The sequence below is a fragment of the Portunus trituberculatus genome, chromosome 42 (assembly GCF_017591435.1).
Source record: "Portunus trituberculatus isolate SZX2019 chromosome 42, ASM1759143v1, whole genome shotgun sequence".
In the NCBI taxonomy this organism is placed as follows: domain Eukaryota; kingdom Metazoa; phylum Arthropoda; class Malacostraca; order Decapoda; family Portunidae; genus Portunus; species Portunus trituberculatus.
The window spans coordinates 23,133,093-23,148,341 of NC_059296.1; the positions used below are offsets into that span (position 1 = coordinate 23,133,093).

The 15,249-nt window shown below is 45.8% G+C and overlaps 1 protein-coding gene across 1 annotated transcript in view; it reads right to left on the reverse strand.

Annotated features, from left to right (window-relative positions):
• Positions 1 to 352: 352 nt before the first annotated feature.
• The window catches only part of LOC123517639, a 55,633-nt gene continuing 40,736 nt past the window's right edge, over positions 353 to 15,249 (reverse strand). The window contains exons 4-6 of the mRNA XM_045277940.1: positions 9,452 to 9,646; positions 1,231 to 1,351; positions 353 to 763 (exon numbers count right to left, since the gene is read on the reverse strand). Coding sequence (XP_045133875.1) covers positions 503 to 763; positions 1,231 to 1,351; positions 9,452 to 9,646 — 577 coding nt within the window. The 3' untranslated portion in view covers positions 353 to 502. The remainder of the gene's footprint in view (positions 764 to 1,230; positions 1,352 to 9,451; positions 9,647 to 15,249) is intronic.

The following is a 15,249-nucleotide window of genomic DNA, read 5'->3' on the forward strand; positions in this document are numbered from 1 at the left end:
ATACTCCTACTCCTACTGCTACTACTACAATTGCTACTACTACTACTTCTACTGCTACTACTTCTACTGCTACTACTACTACTACTACTACTACTACTACTACTACTACTACTATTGCTACTACCACTACTACTGCTGCTGCTGCTGCTGCTGCTGCTACTACTACTACTACTACTACTACTACTACTACTACTAATAATAATAATAATAATAATAATAATAATAATAATAATAATAATAATAATCATATTTGTACATAAGCTATGTATCAAATACTACATCTCATAGGAATAATGTTAATTTTTACATCCTCCATGCAGGTGTTACGGATGGAATTTTGGTAAAAGTACTGTTCACAGAATATTTTACTATTCATTGATATTAACATACAATTAATCGTATATACTACATTATAAACATGCTAAGCAATAAATTAATCATGTATACATATGCATAGTACATCTTTGAAAGGTTCAGTGATGCAGATGCTCTTCCTCTTTGATCAAGGTATCAACTCTTTGATAATATCTTGTGTCATCTTCATTACTTGAACAGTATTTAGAACATCCTCACGTATCCCTTTGGTGCACTTAGTCTTTATATTGATTAGTCCAACAAGGATGGTATCCAATTTTTCATAATATGTAGTGGAGAGGAGGAACTCAAGTTCTTTAACAATGTCTTGTCCAAAGGAAGGGACGACAATGTCCACAACTTGACCGAGATCAGCGCCTTCATTTGCATTCAAATGGTCAAAGTGAGTCTGAAAATGGAAAGAAAGTGCAGTGAGAAAGCTGTTATGTCTTGTTAGAAACATCCTTCAGCGACCAGTGATGATAATACTATCAATAGTACCCAAATGTAGTAATCTAGACCTCCCATAGCAATAATATTTTCATTTACAATGAAACATTCTTTTGTTACAGTCTATAATGACAATGACAAATTATTTTTAATAAATTTCCAATCCTTTGAATATTTTGAATAATGGCGATTGTAACTTTGACATTTTAACATACTAACTGAGGAACTCTGAATTTTTAATTGTTTTACATTAGTCATGTTTATGAATAGTACTGGATAAGTGAAGAAAGTTATATTATTTTTTCTTGATTGCGCTCTCTCTCTCTCTCTCTCTCTCTCTCTCTCTCTCTCTCTCTCTCTCTCTCTCTCTCTCTCTCTCTCTCTCTCTCTCTCTCTCTCTCTCTCTCTCTCTCTCGTGTTCCTTACCTCCATGCGCAGAAGATCAAGGGCCAGGTGGCTGGTATTGTAATCAACACATGGGATGACAGAGAAGGGTTTGAAGTACCATTTGATAGAGAAGGAAATGGAGAAATCATGCAGGTGGATGCTGTTGAGTAATTTTAGGTAAGTTGATTAGTGTTTTGTACTTCTGCATCTACGTCAATTCATCTTTCAATTTAGATCTCTCTCTCTCTCTCTCTCTCTCTCTCTCTCTCTCTCTCTCTCTCTCTCTCTCTCTCTCTCTCTCTCTCTCTCTCTCTCTCTCTCTCTCTCTCTCTCTCTCTCTCTCTCTCTCTCTCTCTCTCTCTCTCTCTCTCTCTCTCTCTCTCTCTCTTTATTTATACCAATTTACATTGATATACAGAGTTTTGTACATTATACATTACATACTTTCGTACAATATTAGGCTAAAGAAGTCACAGTTAATGCCTTCTATCCGAAAGCCTGCCTCTGTCTGTCTGTCCGTAGCAGCCACTCATTCACTGTACACTTGAACTGCTGCGTGGACCAGCAGCCCTCTATACTCGCTTGCACAGCAACAAAAGCGTTACACAAGCCGATATACGTGTTGAGGAACTACCTTTGTTGGTGTCACGTTCTGCACCTGGGCTGGAGCAGCTCCCCAGGGGCATTCATATGCCCTGTTGCCGCTCGGTGCCTCAGCCTGTTTCTGGCCGTCGGGTGCCTCTTGAGAGCACGCCAGGCTTTGTATTTGGCATCTGACGCGGCAACGCAAGCAGGACCAAACCAAGGCTGATCTGATGCCTTTGTTTTATGGACCGAGTGCGGCACTCAGCAGACCTGCATGTTGTGAAGCAGCTCGGTGAGCTGCCTCACCTGCTGGTTGGCGTCGCCACCCAGCACTCCTCCCCACTCTGTAGTCCTCAGTGCGGCACGAAAGGCGTCCCAGTCGGCAGCCTCCCAGCTCCAGAGGGTTCGTTCGAAGCTCTCCTCACGTGGTGTCTTGAACTCTACTCTGGTGAATACAGCCACGTGATCTGAGGTCCCTACAAAGTCGAGTGGGACTGTGTGGGAAGGAAGATCCGTCACCACCGGGTCCAGGGACGACCCAGATTTGTGCGTGGGGAAGGTGACGTAGTTGTGCATGTCATGCACAACCAGTAGTGAGTTAAAGGCGTCCCTGACTGTGTGCTGATTTAGGTCACCAATCACTATTACACTGTCACACTGACTGGCAGTCATCAAAGACCTACTGCTGTTCTGAGGTCGTCCTTGCTGTGGTAGTGGTAATGGTGTTGCTTCTGATTGTGAGTTCCCTCGTCTCACTGTTTTCTTTCTTCTGGGTGGTCGGTGTTGCCCTCCTGCTTTAATGTTAGGTAGTCCAGCAACACTGTTCCTTGTGATGGAGGCCGATAGCAACCCACACACAATAGGCCCTTCCCATTGCTGTCGATTATTTTCAATGTCAAGAGCTCAAGTTCCCCAGGTATGGGTGTGGGTGGCTCTACTACTTGAGCATTCACAGTCTCCTTAAAGCAGAATGCCACACCCCCGCCTTGTGTAGAGCGGTCTTTTCTAATCTATGGTGAGTACCCTTTGATACGGGCATAATTGCTTGGCACCTTGGCATCTAAAAAAGTTTCGCACACAAACACTAAATCTATATTTTTCTTAATAATAACACTGTGAGTGAGCTCCCCAATGTTTGTGTGAAAGCCCCTCACATTGGCCGACACTATCTTTAGTTCACTGTTGGCCGGCTTGTAGCATCGCTGAGTAGTGGTGGGGCGCTGCTCCATACTGTACGCCATATGGGTAAGGGGCGAGGGACCAGGGGGGTCGAGAAGCTGGCGGTCCTGCAGGAGTCACCAGTGGGGGCGCGGCCAGCCTCTGGTGTGAAGCAGGCTGGTGAAGTTGCCAAGTAACGTTTCTCAGCGCGAGTAACATCTCCTGGCCAGTCTGTTTCACTGCCTTCACCAGCTCCTGTTGTCGTCGGCAGCCCTCACACGACAATCCAAAGCTGAGTGGAAGCGACCTTGGCAGTATTCACACACCTTTTTAGGACGCTGCTGCGGTGTGTAACGCGGACTACTACTGTTCTGAGGTCGTCCTTGCTGTGGTAGTGGTAATGGTGTTGCTTCTGATTGTGAGTTCCCTCGTCTCACTGTTTTCTTTCTTCTGGGTGGTCGGTGTTGCCCTCCTGCTTGACCTCCTTCAGATCTGTTGCCGTTTGTTTGCGTTCGTCGCCTCGGCACCCCTGTTGATGTCTCAGGCTGAGATGATGATGGGGAGGGAGCAAGTGACCGCCCTTGCTCTCTTTCCTCTGCTGATACGAGCGAGGGGTGATGTGAAGGTGTGGTAGGGACTTGGGATGGCGCCTGACCTCTTTCCTCCGGTAATTCAGGTGAAGGATGAGGTGTGGATGGAGAAGGAATACCTGTGGTGAGTACTCCTACTTGTCCCTGCTCCACCACATTTACCCCCCCAGATGGGAACCGCCTTGTCGTGGTGGGGGGGCTTGCGTGCCCCTGTGACCTGGCGAGCTAGGCTAGAGGGGGCTTAGGCCCCTGCTCTGCCCTTTCGAGGGGGAGAGGGCTACCCATGCTAGTACGGTCGCCAGTGAGGGGCCAGACTAAATGGTTCCTACGTAGGCTGCCAGTGGACCAGCGGAGCCACCCGCTGGAGGGATCGCCCAATAGGGGCTGTCCTGTGCTGGATGGTTGGGTGTCCAGGCTGGGATGCTTTGGGAGGGGGGTCTCAGCTCTGTCGTGGACAAACATTCGTATCATGTGGGGCCTATTTTTAAAACGACTGGTCCGCATGGGGACGAGGTACCCCGTCCACGGCAGCCAGCGCTTCCTCCCATTGTAGTCCCAGTAGGTGGTTTCCCTTGCCCCTGGAGCCAATTTTTGTGTAGCTGTTTTTTTTTTTATGGGAAAACACAAAAAACATTCAGGTTCTCGTGAGGTGGCTGACCTGGCCCATGAGACGTCATCTTCAGGTCTGAGTAAGGAGGAGGATTCCCCCTCCACAAGGGCCTCCCGCAGCAGTCTCCTGTTCTGGAGGTTCTTTTGAAGGATGCATTTCTGCTGCATATGACTCTCTTGTAATGGTAAATGTTAATCCATCATTTTCCTATCATGCCTTGCACTCACTTCTCAAGGCGTATGGTACGGTTGTTCGCATTCGACTGGTTTATGATAAGGACTTTCCTTCTAACCGCTGCTATGTAACGTTTATGTCATGTGATGAAGCTCGTTTAGCTTATGAACATGTAGCATCTCTGCCCTCGCCGGCCATGGCTTTAAAACTGAATTTCTCCAGTCACGTAATATTTCAGACAGTGACATGGATTACATCCCAAATGTTTTTGAAAACTATTTAGAGAATTCAGTTCCAGCAGTCCGCCAGATCCCACCTCCACGTTGGTTTGTGGCGTACTATACAAATGGGCGTGGGAATTTCATCCATGCCTCCCGGTACCTGTCCAAAGAAATCGGCACGATTCCTGAGGGGAATCTGAAAAAGTATGGGAAGGGGTGCTTGTGCGAGCAAAGATCTTACGCAAGCTAGGATGTTGCAACATCTCCCATGCCCTTCTGACAGCATGTTTGAGACTGTTAAGGCTCATCCCACCTTTAACTATAGCAAAGGTTGTGTTTATAGTCAAGACCTCTATGAATTCCCAGAAGAGGAAATACTAGCAATGTGCCCTAGCTCAGTACAAAAGGTGACTAAGATGAGGAACTCCTCCAACATGGTCCTTCTCACCTTTTTTGGGTCCACCCTTCCTGACCGTGTTAATATCGGTCCTATCAACCTTAGGGTGAGGCGCTTTGTTTCTCGCCCTCTTCAGTGCTTCTCATGCTATGGGTACGGTCACGGAAAAGCTCGTGTAAGGAAGCTTCCCGATGTGGTAATTGCTCTGCACTCGACTCGCATTCAGAGGAGCATTGCAATGGTGCAGCTTATTGTTTTCATTGTCGTGATGCTCACCAGGTACGTTCCAGGCAATGCCCCAGGTATCGCCTGGAGCAGGACATTCTACAGCTTGCCAATAGTCAGTTTATCAGCCTCGGTAGCGCCCGCCGTGAACTCCTGTACCGCCAGAAGGATGGTACTGGTGCGACATCCTATGCTTCATTGGCCGCTCGCTCTTCGGCTGAGTCTGCCGGTCCGAAGACAACTCCTCCTGCTACCTCTCGCTCTGTTGGGGCGGGTGGTCCTGTTTATCTGGCTAACAGGTTTGCCATTTTGGCTGATGACTCGGTTGAGTCATCTCTTAGAAGTGACGAGAAAAATACGGACTTGAACAAAGTCACCCATGTAGTAGATGTCCATTTGCCACCTGTATCTCCTAAGCCTTTCAAGGGTCTAACTAACGGCACCGCGGCTCTGCGGAGTCGTTAGATTTAGCTCAGCATAAGCAGTCTAAGTTTTCTCCCGGTGCTTATAATCGTGAGTCCTCCAGGGACCGCTCTGCTAGGGTAGCTCCAGTAGTTTCTGTCCAGCCTTCTGTGACGCCCTCCGTCTCAGATCGGGCTTCTAATGATGAGGACGGTCTGAGCATGGAGACGTCCGATGATATTGTCATAGCCGTCCCTCGTGGACCAACTGTATCGGAAAGTGCAGTCCTGTCTGATCCTCGTCCTCCGAGGACCAGTAAAAGTGATGATAGTTCGCATCATCCACCGATAAGCCGAAAGGCTGAGGTCCAACGACCCGGCACACCTCAATTCCCGGTGTTTTCTCGTCGTTTGATTATTTCTAGTCAGGTCAGTCACGGGCTGCCTCAAAAGGCACCCAAATAGTCGTCTTCAAGCTTTTACAATGGAACTGTAGAGGCCTTCGCGCCTCGTGGGAGGAACTCCGAGCTTTGCTGTCGGAGTTCTCTCCAGCCTGTGTAGCTCTACAAGAGACTATGATAGGTGATAGTACTTATTCTAGTCCTCCTGGCTATCATGCTTTTTTTTAACACTCCTTTCCCTGACCAGGGCCACCATGGTGGCACAGCTAATCTAGTCCGTCAGGATATACCTGTTATCCCGGTACAACTTAACTCTCCCCTTCAGGTGGTTGCTGTTAAGGTCTTTATGGGACGACTGTACACCATCTGCAGTTTATATCTCCCTCCTCGGCTTCCTGTCTCCAGGGGTGAGCTTGACGGCCTGGTGCGTCAGCTGACTCCGCCTTTTCTTTGTTGGGAGATTTTAACGGCCGTCACCCATTGTGGGATGAAGGTGCTAGTAATCCTCGTGGGGTTTTAATCGGTTCTTTTATTGAGGATGAGGGATTGGAGATTTTAAATTCTGGGGATGTTACACATTTCCACAGTCCTACTGGGACTTTTACAGCTATCGATCTTTCTCTTTGTACATCTAATTCTTTCCTTGATTTTAATTGGCGAGTCCTACCGGATTTACACGGTAGTGACCACTTTCCGATTTTATTGCAATCTGTGAAATCTGAGCCACAGTCCCGGCCACCACGCTGGGTTTTAGACAAGGCAGATTGGCGTCGATTCACAGACCTTAGCTCTTTTATTCGTCCGCTGGCTGACTTTTCTACTTGTGCTGAGGCTGTTGATTATTTTACTGATTTTTTTTATTTCTTTAGCCCTTCAGACAATCCCTAGGACGTCAGGTCGCTTTACTAAGCGTCCCGTTCCTTGGTGGAACGCAGCATGCACTGCAGCGGTAAAAGAGAAACGGGCAGCTTTCTCTCATCTCCGGCGACATCGTGGGGACCCGCAGTGCCTGGAAGCTTTTCGGTGATGCCGAGCTCGGGCCCGCCGCATTTTGAAAGAATTTCCGAAGCCTGGGAAAGATAATCTCCAGGCTACGAACTACCGTCCTATATCTTTAACGTCCTGTATTTGCAAAGTGTTAGAAAAGATGTTAAATATAAGACTCATGTGGTATTTGGAGAGAGGGAAGTACTTGTCACCGGTACAGTACGGCTTCCGAAAGATGAGGTCTACTACTGATGCTCTTTTATCCCTAGAGTCTTCCATTTGTGAGGCCTTCGCTAATCACCACCATCAATTAACAGTCGTTTTTGACCTGGAGAAGGCCTACGACACGGCTTGGTGTCATGGCATTTTACAGTCTTTGTTTAATTTTGGCCTTCGGGGCCACCTTCCTATTTTTATCCAGCAGTTTTTATCCAAACGTTTTTTACGGGTTCGAGTTGGGAGTGTTCTCTCCGATGCTACAGCTTTAAATGACGGTGTCCCACAGGGAAGTATTCTTAGTGTTACGCTATTCGCAGTTGCAATAAATGGTGTTATAGATACTCTACCGGATGGCGTTCACATTTCTTTATATGTGGACGACTTGTGCATCTCTTTTGCTGCTTCTAGGATGTCACTGATTGAGCGCAAGCTCCAACTGGCGATCAATAGGGTGTCCAGTTGGGCCAACATGAATGGTTTTCGATTCTCCACCTCGAAAACCGTAGCCATGCATTTTTGTCGCAACCGTGGTGTCCATCCAGACCCGGATTTATACCTCGCCAATAGACGCCTCTCATGCGAAAGATACCCTTCGGTAGGGTATCGAGGCCGTCCTCCGGCTGCTCGTCAACCAGATTCGTGGGTGGGATATGGGGAAGATTCGAGGAAGAGGAATTTTCTTGTGAGTTATCCACGAAAAAAGTGACAGGGTCAGTAATGGGGAAGGTTTGGCAGAGAGAATATCCTTTAATGAATGTGGGTGCAGCTGGTCTTAATTCCCGAGGGACTTCCGCCCCAGTAGTAGGCAGGTGGGGTGAGGTGAGGTCAGGTCGACTGGCTTCCTACTGCACCGCTTGTCCTGCTGCACTATTCACTATTCTGTAATTTCACTGCACTACACTGCACTTAAGTCACTTCACTTCACTGCACTGCACTGTAAATCACTTTACTTGTTTGCTGTACACTTCCTACGTTGCTTACTTCAGGTGAGGCGGACACGAAGACACACTGTAGGAGCGACCAGGGACACGTCCTCTCCCCACGACGACTCTCTCTCTCTCTCTCTCTCTCTCTCTCTCTCTCTCTCTCTCTCTCTCTCTCTCTCTCTCTCTCTCTCTCTCTCTCTCTCTCTCTCTCTCTCTCTCTCTCTCTCTCTCTCTCTCTCTCTCTCTCTCTCTCTCTCTCTCTCTCTCTCTCTCTCTCTCTCTCTCTCTCTCTCTCTCTCTCTCTCTCTCTCTCTCTCTCTCTCTCTCTCTCTCTCTCTCTCTCTCTCTCTCTCTCTCTCTCTCTCTCTCTCTCTCTCTCTCTCTCTCTCTCTCTCTCTCTCTCTCTCTCTCTCTCTCTCTCTCTCTCTCTCTCTCTCTCTCTCTCTCTCTCTCTCTCTCTCTCTCTCTCTCTCTCTCTCTCTCTCTCTCTCTCTCTCTCTCTCTCTCTCTCTCTCTCTCTCTCTCTCTCTCTCTCTCTCTCTCTCTCTCTCTCTCTCTCTCTCTCTCTCTCTCTCTCTCTCTCTCTCTCTCTCTCTCTCTCTCTCTCTCTCTCTCTCTCTCTCTCTCTCTCTCTCTCTCTCTCTCTCTCTCTCTCTCTCTCTCTCTCTCTCTCTCTCTCTCTCTCTCTCTTTTCTCTCTCTCTCTCTCTCTCTCTCTCTCTCTCTCTCTCTCTCTCTCTCTCTCTCTCTCTCTCTCTCTCTCTCTCTCTCTCTCTCTCTCTCTCTCTCTCTCTCTCTCTCTCTCTCTCTCTCTCTCTCTCTCTCTCTCTCTCTCTCTCTCTCTCTCTCTCTCTCTCTCTCTCTCTCTCTCTCTCTCCTCTCTCTCTCTCTCTCTCTCTCTCTCTCTCTCTCTCTCTCTCTCTCTCTCTATATATATATATATATATATATATATATATATATATATATATATATATATATATATATATATATATATATATATATATATATATATATATATATATATATATATATATATATATATATATATATATATATATATATATATATATATATATATATATATATATATATATATATATATATATATATATATATATATATATATATATATATATATATATATATATATATATATATATATATATATATATATATATATATATATATATATATATATATATATATATATATATATATATATATATATATATATATATATATATATATATATATATTCATCTAACTATCTATCTATCTATCTATCTATCTATTTATCTATCTATCCCTACCCGCAAATTTACATGCCTGTTTGCAATATTTCGTGCATCACAAAGTAGACTTACTACATAGGTCCCTCTCCATTGAATGGAAGGTTGTTGATGTGGCCACTGGATGAGTAGGTCCCAACAAGGAGACGTATCTTCTTAAACATCACAGTACCATGTACAGTTTTGTTTTTTATCATTCCAACTCCAACGTCCAAGAATTTCATGTCACTAAGTCCTTGCAGATAGATGTTGGCCAGGCTTATACTGATGCTGTATGAGGAGGCAAAACAGGATGTGTTAACAAGTATTCAACCCACACTTATTATTGTTATTGTTATTATTATTATTATTATTATTATTATTATTATTATTATCATTAATATAATTATTTTTTTTATAATCATTACAGCAATAATACTGTTAACAACAGAACATAAGAAAATATATGGTTGTAGAATAAGTTGTATTAGCAACAGTGCTTAGTCTTAGGTAGTCTCAGGTCAGAATTTGCATTTAGTGACCATTGACCTGACACTAAAGCTATCTAATGCAAACCATTGCAGTTTTTCCTGCTGAATTGTCTGGTTGTTTTAGTTCTATTCCTGAGGCTTTGTTGCGAAAATCTCAGAAGTGGAGGCTGAGTATCATTGAAGGATATTGGAGGTGCAGACCGAGTTTCACGAAAACGTCTTAAACAACAGGCTGAGTTCTGTGAGAGGATCTCAATACCTTAGGGAGGGTCAGGCCCCTATATTCGTTTTATTTTCGGGCGTTGTCCGAATTCCCCTTGAGCTGCGTTGCATTACCTTTACAGGACCAATATTATTGTCTTAACACCTCGGTGGAAAGGACAAGACCTCTCCCATCTCTCTCTCTCTCTCTCTCTCTCTCTCTCTCTCTCTCTCTCTCTCTCTCTCTCTCTCTCTCTCTCTCTCTCTCTCTCTCTCTCTCTCTTTCTCTCTTTTTGGGTTATTCACGATTTTTTTCTATAATCTGTTTACGTTTCAACTTTTTCCACACCGCCCTATAAGTAAAAGTTATGACGCTTAGGACGACGACGACGCCACAACCAAGCTGGGAGTCCGAATACTGCCAACGTGTCTGCAGGGAGCACGTACTGGAGCCTCGGAGTGAATATAAGCTGCAAGATGAGAGCCATATCCTGTTCAGCCTCCTGGAATACAAGAACTACTCTTCCTCACTTTGGCCTCGCTCCTGGAAACAACAACTACTCTTCCTCACTCCTCTCCCTCTGGCAAAGCGCTTAGCTCCCAAGATTTACTCATTCTCTCCCTCTGGTGAAGCCCTTAGCTCCCAGGATTCCTCATCCCTTCCCTCTGACGAAGCTCTTAAATCCCAGAATTCCCTCTCCTCCCCCTCTGGCGGAGCGCTCAGCTCCCAAAGCTTTCTTCTTCCCTCTGCTGTGCCACTCAGATTCCCAGTCCCCTGAATCTCACCCCTCTCCTTCTAGTTCTGCAGTCGCTGCCAGAGTCCCCTTCTCTGAGTCTGCCACTCATCCCCGTCTGCAAGACCTGTGTGCTGTACCCGTCCCGATCTCACCCCTTCGCAGCATAGGGAGGAGGTGGCGTAATGGATAAGGTGGTGAGCGTGGGATCGGGTAGACGTCCACGCGTAGGTTCGAATCCCACCACGTAGAGCCTTAAACACATTGCCATTTGTCGAGTGGTTTAAAGTTACCTACATGTCACCATGATACCCAGGTTCTAGGTGGTTACACCTAAGATGAGCTTCGGGGGAAGCGGAAGCTGAACAGCGCTTCCCATACACTCTTCAAGTGTGCCTACAGGCGCTATAGGCCTTAACGTAATAAAAAAAAAAAAAAGCGCAGAGCAGAGTCATTTGTCTGGGATTTGGGATTCCATCACGCAGACACCAAGCCCCAACCCGCGTCGCTTTCTTTCCACCACCAACGGGACGGAAGCTGCCTTGGACGTCCCGTGACGCTGTCGTGGAAACCTGTGCAGCCTGGGGCAAGGGATCTGCCTTCGTCCAGCCACTCAGTCCCTACCATTTGCCAAAGATGCGCCAAATATGCACCACCTGGCCGTGGAGAAACCAGTATCCGGGATTTCACCCACACCAGGCCGCTCGCTTCTTAGCATTTCCGAAGTGGGAGTCATTCTGGGCATCCGCTGCCTGGCTTTAAACACTTAAATTTAATTATATATACAAGATGAAAAAAAGAAGGATTTTTCCGTTTCCTTGGCCCTCGGGGAAGAAACATCTAGCTTCTTAACACTGGTGGCAGCGGTGAGATCTTGCTACCCTCACTCAAGGAAATCCCAAGCTTCGCTTTGTTTTTTGTTTTTGTTTTTTTTACGGTAAGGCCTATAGCGCCTGTAGGCACACTTGAAGAGTGTATGGGAAGCGCTGTTCAGCTTCCGCCCATTAGTGGCGCAGGCAATTTTATTTATAGTGGTACCCATATTAGGGCCCATATCACCACCCAAGCTCATCTTGGGTGTGACCACCTAGAACTTGGGTATCATGGTGACATATAGGTAACCTTAAACCACTCGACAAATGGCAAAGTGTTTTAAGGTTGTACGTGGTGGGATTCGAACCTACGCGTGGACGTCTGTCCGATCCCACGCTCACCACCTTATCCACTACGCCACCACCTTCACAAGAAAGGCTCGAAAACCAGCAATTTGCGCATTCAGTGGTGCGGGCGCACACATCATCAAGAGAGAATCTATGGTACCGTTTTTTAAAGCTCTGCCTCTCGAGCTGCGAAGAGAAGTAACAGGAACACGAACGACAACTGTGGATGGAGGTTGGGAGGAGGCAGAACGCCTTCATCAAATTATGCAGACTCTCCCACCACCAGTCGTGGTAGTATCCACTGTTATTGAACCTACTCTCTTGGACCAATTGGAAGCCATTATTGCCGCCCTCCAGCGACAGCTACGGGACGATCACGAAAGAAAGTGACACAGACCAAGGGAATCTTACCACAACAAGGATAACTTGTGGTGCTGGAATTGCGGTACCATCGACTTCCTGCAGCGGGAGTGTCGTGAGAACAGAAACAGTGCAACATAAACCAGCTTTTAAACTCCAACAGGGGCTCTTCGTAGGACACTAGATGACCCCTATCAAATCAGACGCCAGCAACATAAAGATCCCCATTAAAGCTCAAGGATAGGAAGCAATTATGCTGGTGGACACAAGGCACCAGCTGTAACTGTTTCTCTCTCACCTTCTATAGCCAACATAAACACAGACTAGGGATCTTTCAGCATACATCACTTGTGTAAGGAGCCGACATGATAAGATAGGACAAGCACGACAGCTATCACTTGAGTGGGAAAACAACACTGTCAGGACATCACTTATTGTCTTGAAGGGCTTGTCAGGGTAGACAGGGTACTCAGGATGGATGTCCTCAGGCCCCTCAGAGTCAAGATCTTGACACATGAGCATACTACAATACCCAATGGAGGTTGCGGCCCAGCCCCTAAGGTACGTTACCTCTCTGATAACATCGACGTTTCTCCCAACTTCTGGCACCAGATACTTTGTCTGACGACAGTCCCAACACCATTACTGTGTTTTCCCCCTATACCGAAGTTTCCCAAGGACTTAGAGCAACACCAGCAGTCATAGGTAAGTGCTGAGTCAGCAGTCGTTGTCGTGTTCAACTACTCCTCCAAACCAATACATCTCAAAAAAGGTTGGCTATTTCGCACTATTGACCCCGGGGAGCTAACAGACCTGCCAAAAGACACCCCAGACATGATTACCCTGCTAGAGATCCCTAATAACCTAACATCCTCACAAACGTGCGATTTGAGGAACCTTCTTTTTGATTATGGAGATATTTGCCCATCGAGACGATGACAATAGATTAACCAAACTCACATACTGCATACATACAAAGAGACCACTAATCAAACAACAGTTTCAGACACAGCCACCAACACAGAGGGTGGAGGAACGTAACCAGGTGGAAACTATGGCACAACGCGGCATTATTCAGCCATCAACAAGCCCCTGGTCGTCCGTATTAGTATTGGCCAAAAAGAAAGACGACTCTTAGAGTTTTTGTGTGGATTGGAAGCCTTCCATGGTTCCCGGTGGCTCTTGACGTTAGATTTTGCAGAGTAGATATTGACGAACTCCCATTAATGAAAAGGACAAAGAGGAAACGGCCTTCTGCACAGGGAATGGCCAGCTCTGGGAATTTCAAGTCCCTCCGTTTGTGGTATATGACGGACCGGCATCGTATTCCTGCTTGATTGATGCTGTCCTGGCCAGCCTGACGTGGAAAATCTGCCTCTCTTACCTGGATGAGATCATCGTTTATGCCTAACGTGAATAACGCATCTACAATCTTTGGGAGGTATTTGAGCGTATACAAAAAGCATGACTCAAACTCAACCCCTTTAAGTGCTGTCTTCCTCATGAAAAAGTACCTTTCCTGTGATTAATAGTAGTGGTATTCCGCCGGATCCAGAGAAACTTCGAGCCATAAGAGAAATACCAACCCCTACTAACATTGATGACTCAAACTAAGTCCGTATGATATATTTTTTTCTTCTAGGATAGGAAACAGACTACAAGAAACTATTAAGATATGAAGTCTTATAAAAAGTCAACTTATTTTCATACGTTACAAATCGAAGTCTCATAGTGAGATTGGCAACCGAACCGTTCCTTTGCATAGACGTTTTCGGCGTCATAGAGATCTAACGATGTTAGATAATGGACGATGGTCATCCTGATGAGTTATTTCTTGTATGAAGGCATACCATGTTCAGGATATGGCAAGATACAGCTTAGGGACATGGTGATAAAAACACTGCACCCTCCTCGGAATATTTTGGTTTTAGCCGCAAATTTTCTTGTACCTTATAAAAAAAAGCGAACAAAAGTTGCTCTATACTTTTCTTGTGAAGCATTAACCTCTGCAGAGGCGAGACGAAATATGTGTTAAGGGCACGTCACACGATGCGACACAGGATGGATGTATGGATTTTGAATAAGGCGCCGCAACGGCTAAGGTCATTTGGCGCCGCTTCAATCATTTAAAATGACAGTAGTTAAAAAAAACTATATAAAAACAATTAAAAACAGTACAGTATCTAAAAACTAAAAAATACAATAAAACTAAAAAAATATATTATAATGCATATAATAAAATAAGAATAAAATTAAAAGCTTTGGGAGGAGACCAGCTTCTCCCAGAAACTTAAAACGTCATGGCCCTGGGCCAGACACTCTGGTCCAAGGACCTTTGAGATATAATAGACACCGCTATCTCTACCACGACAGCGGTAGAGGTAGCGGTGTCGTAACTCGATCAAACTAGGGCACTCTACAAACAGGTGCCGCACGGTGAGCGGCACCAAGCAGTCATCATAGTAAGGTTGAGGGTCCCTGGTCAGGAGATACATTTGTGTAAGGTACGTGTGACCTATACGAAATCGCGCCAATAAAGTCTGTGCACGGCGATCCCGGACATGGGTGTAAGTCCACTGAGGAAGTGTGGAAGTAGTAATCTCTCCCATTTTCGAGGTTGCGACCCCCGTTACCCATCTCCTCTGCCAAATTGCTGCAACTGCCTCACGAATTAGAGGAAAGACATCTCGAAACGGAACAGGGGCAGGAGATGGAGCCCGACTTGATGCCTCTTTAGCGAGGCGATCTGCGTGTTCATTCCCTGGAACACCAACGTGACCAGGGACCCAACAGAACCCAACACGATATCCTCGTTGTGTAAGAATATATAGCCACTCCAGGGCTGATAAAACCAAAGGGTTAAAGGATATAGTGCAAGAGAAAAAAGTAAGAGCACTGCGAGTCACTAAAAATTGTAAAAGACGAAACCGGGAGAGTAAAAATTATTT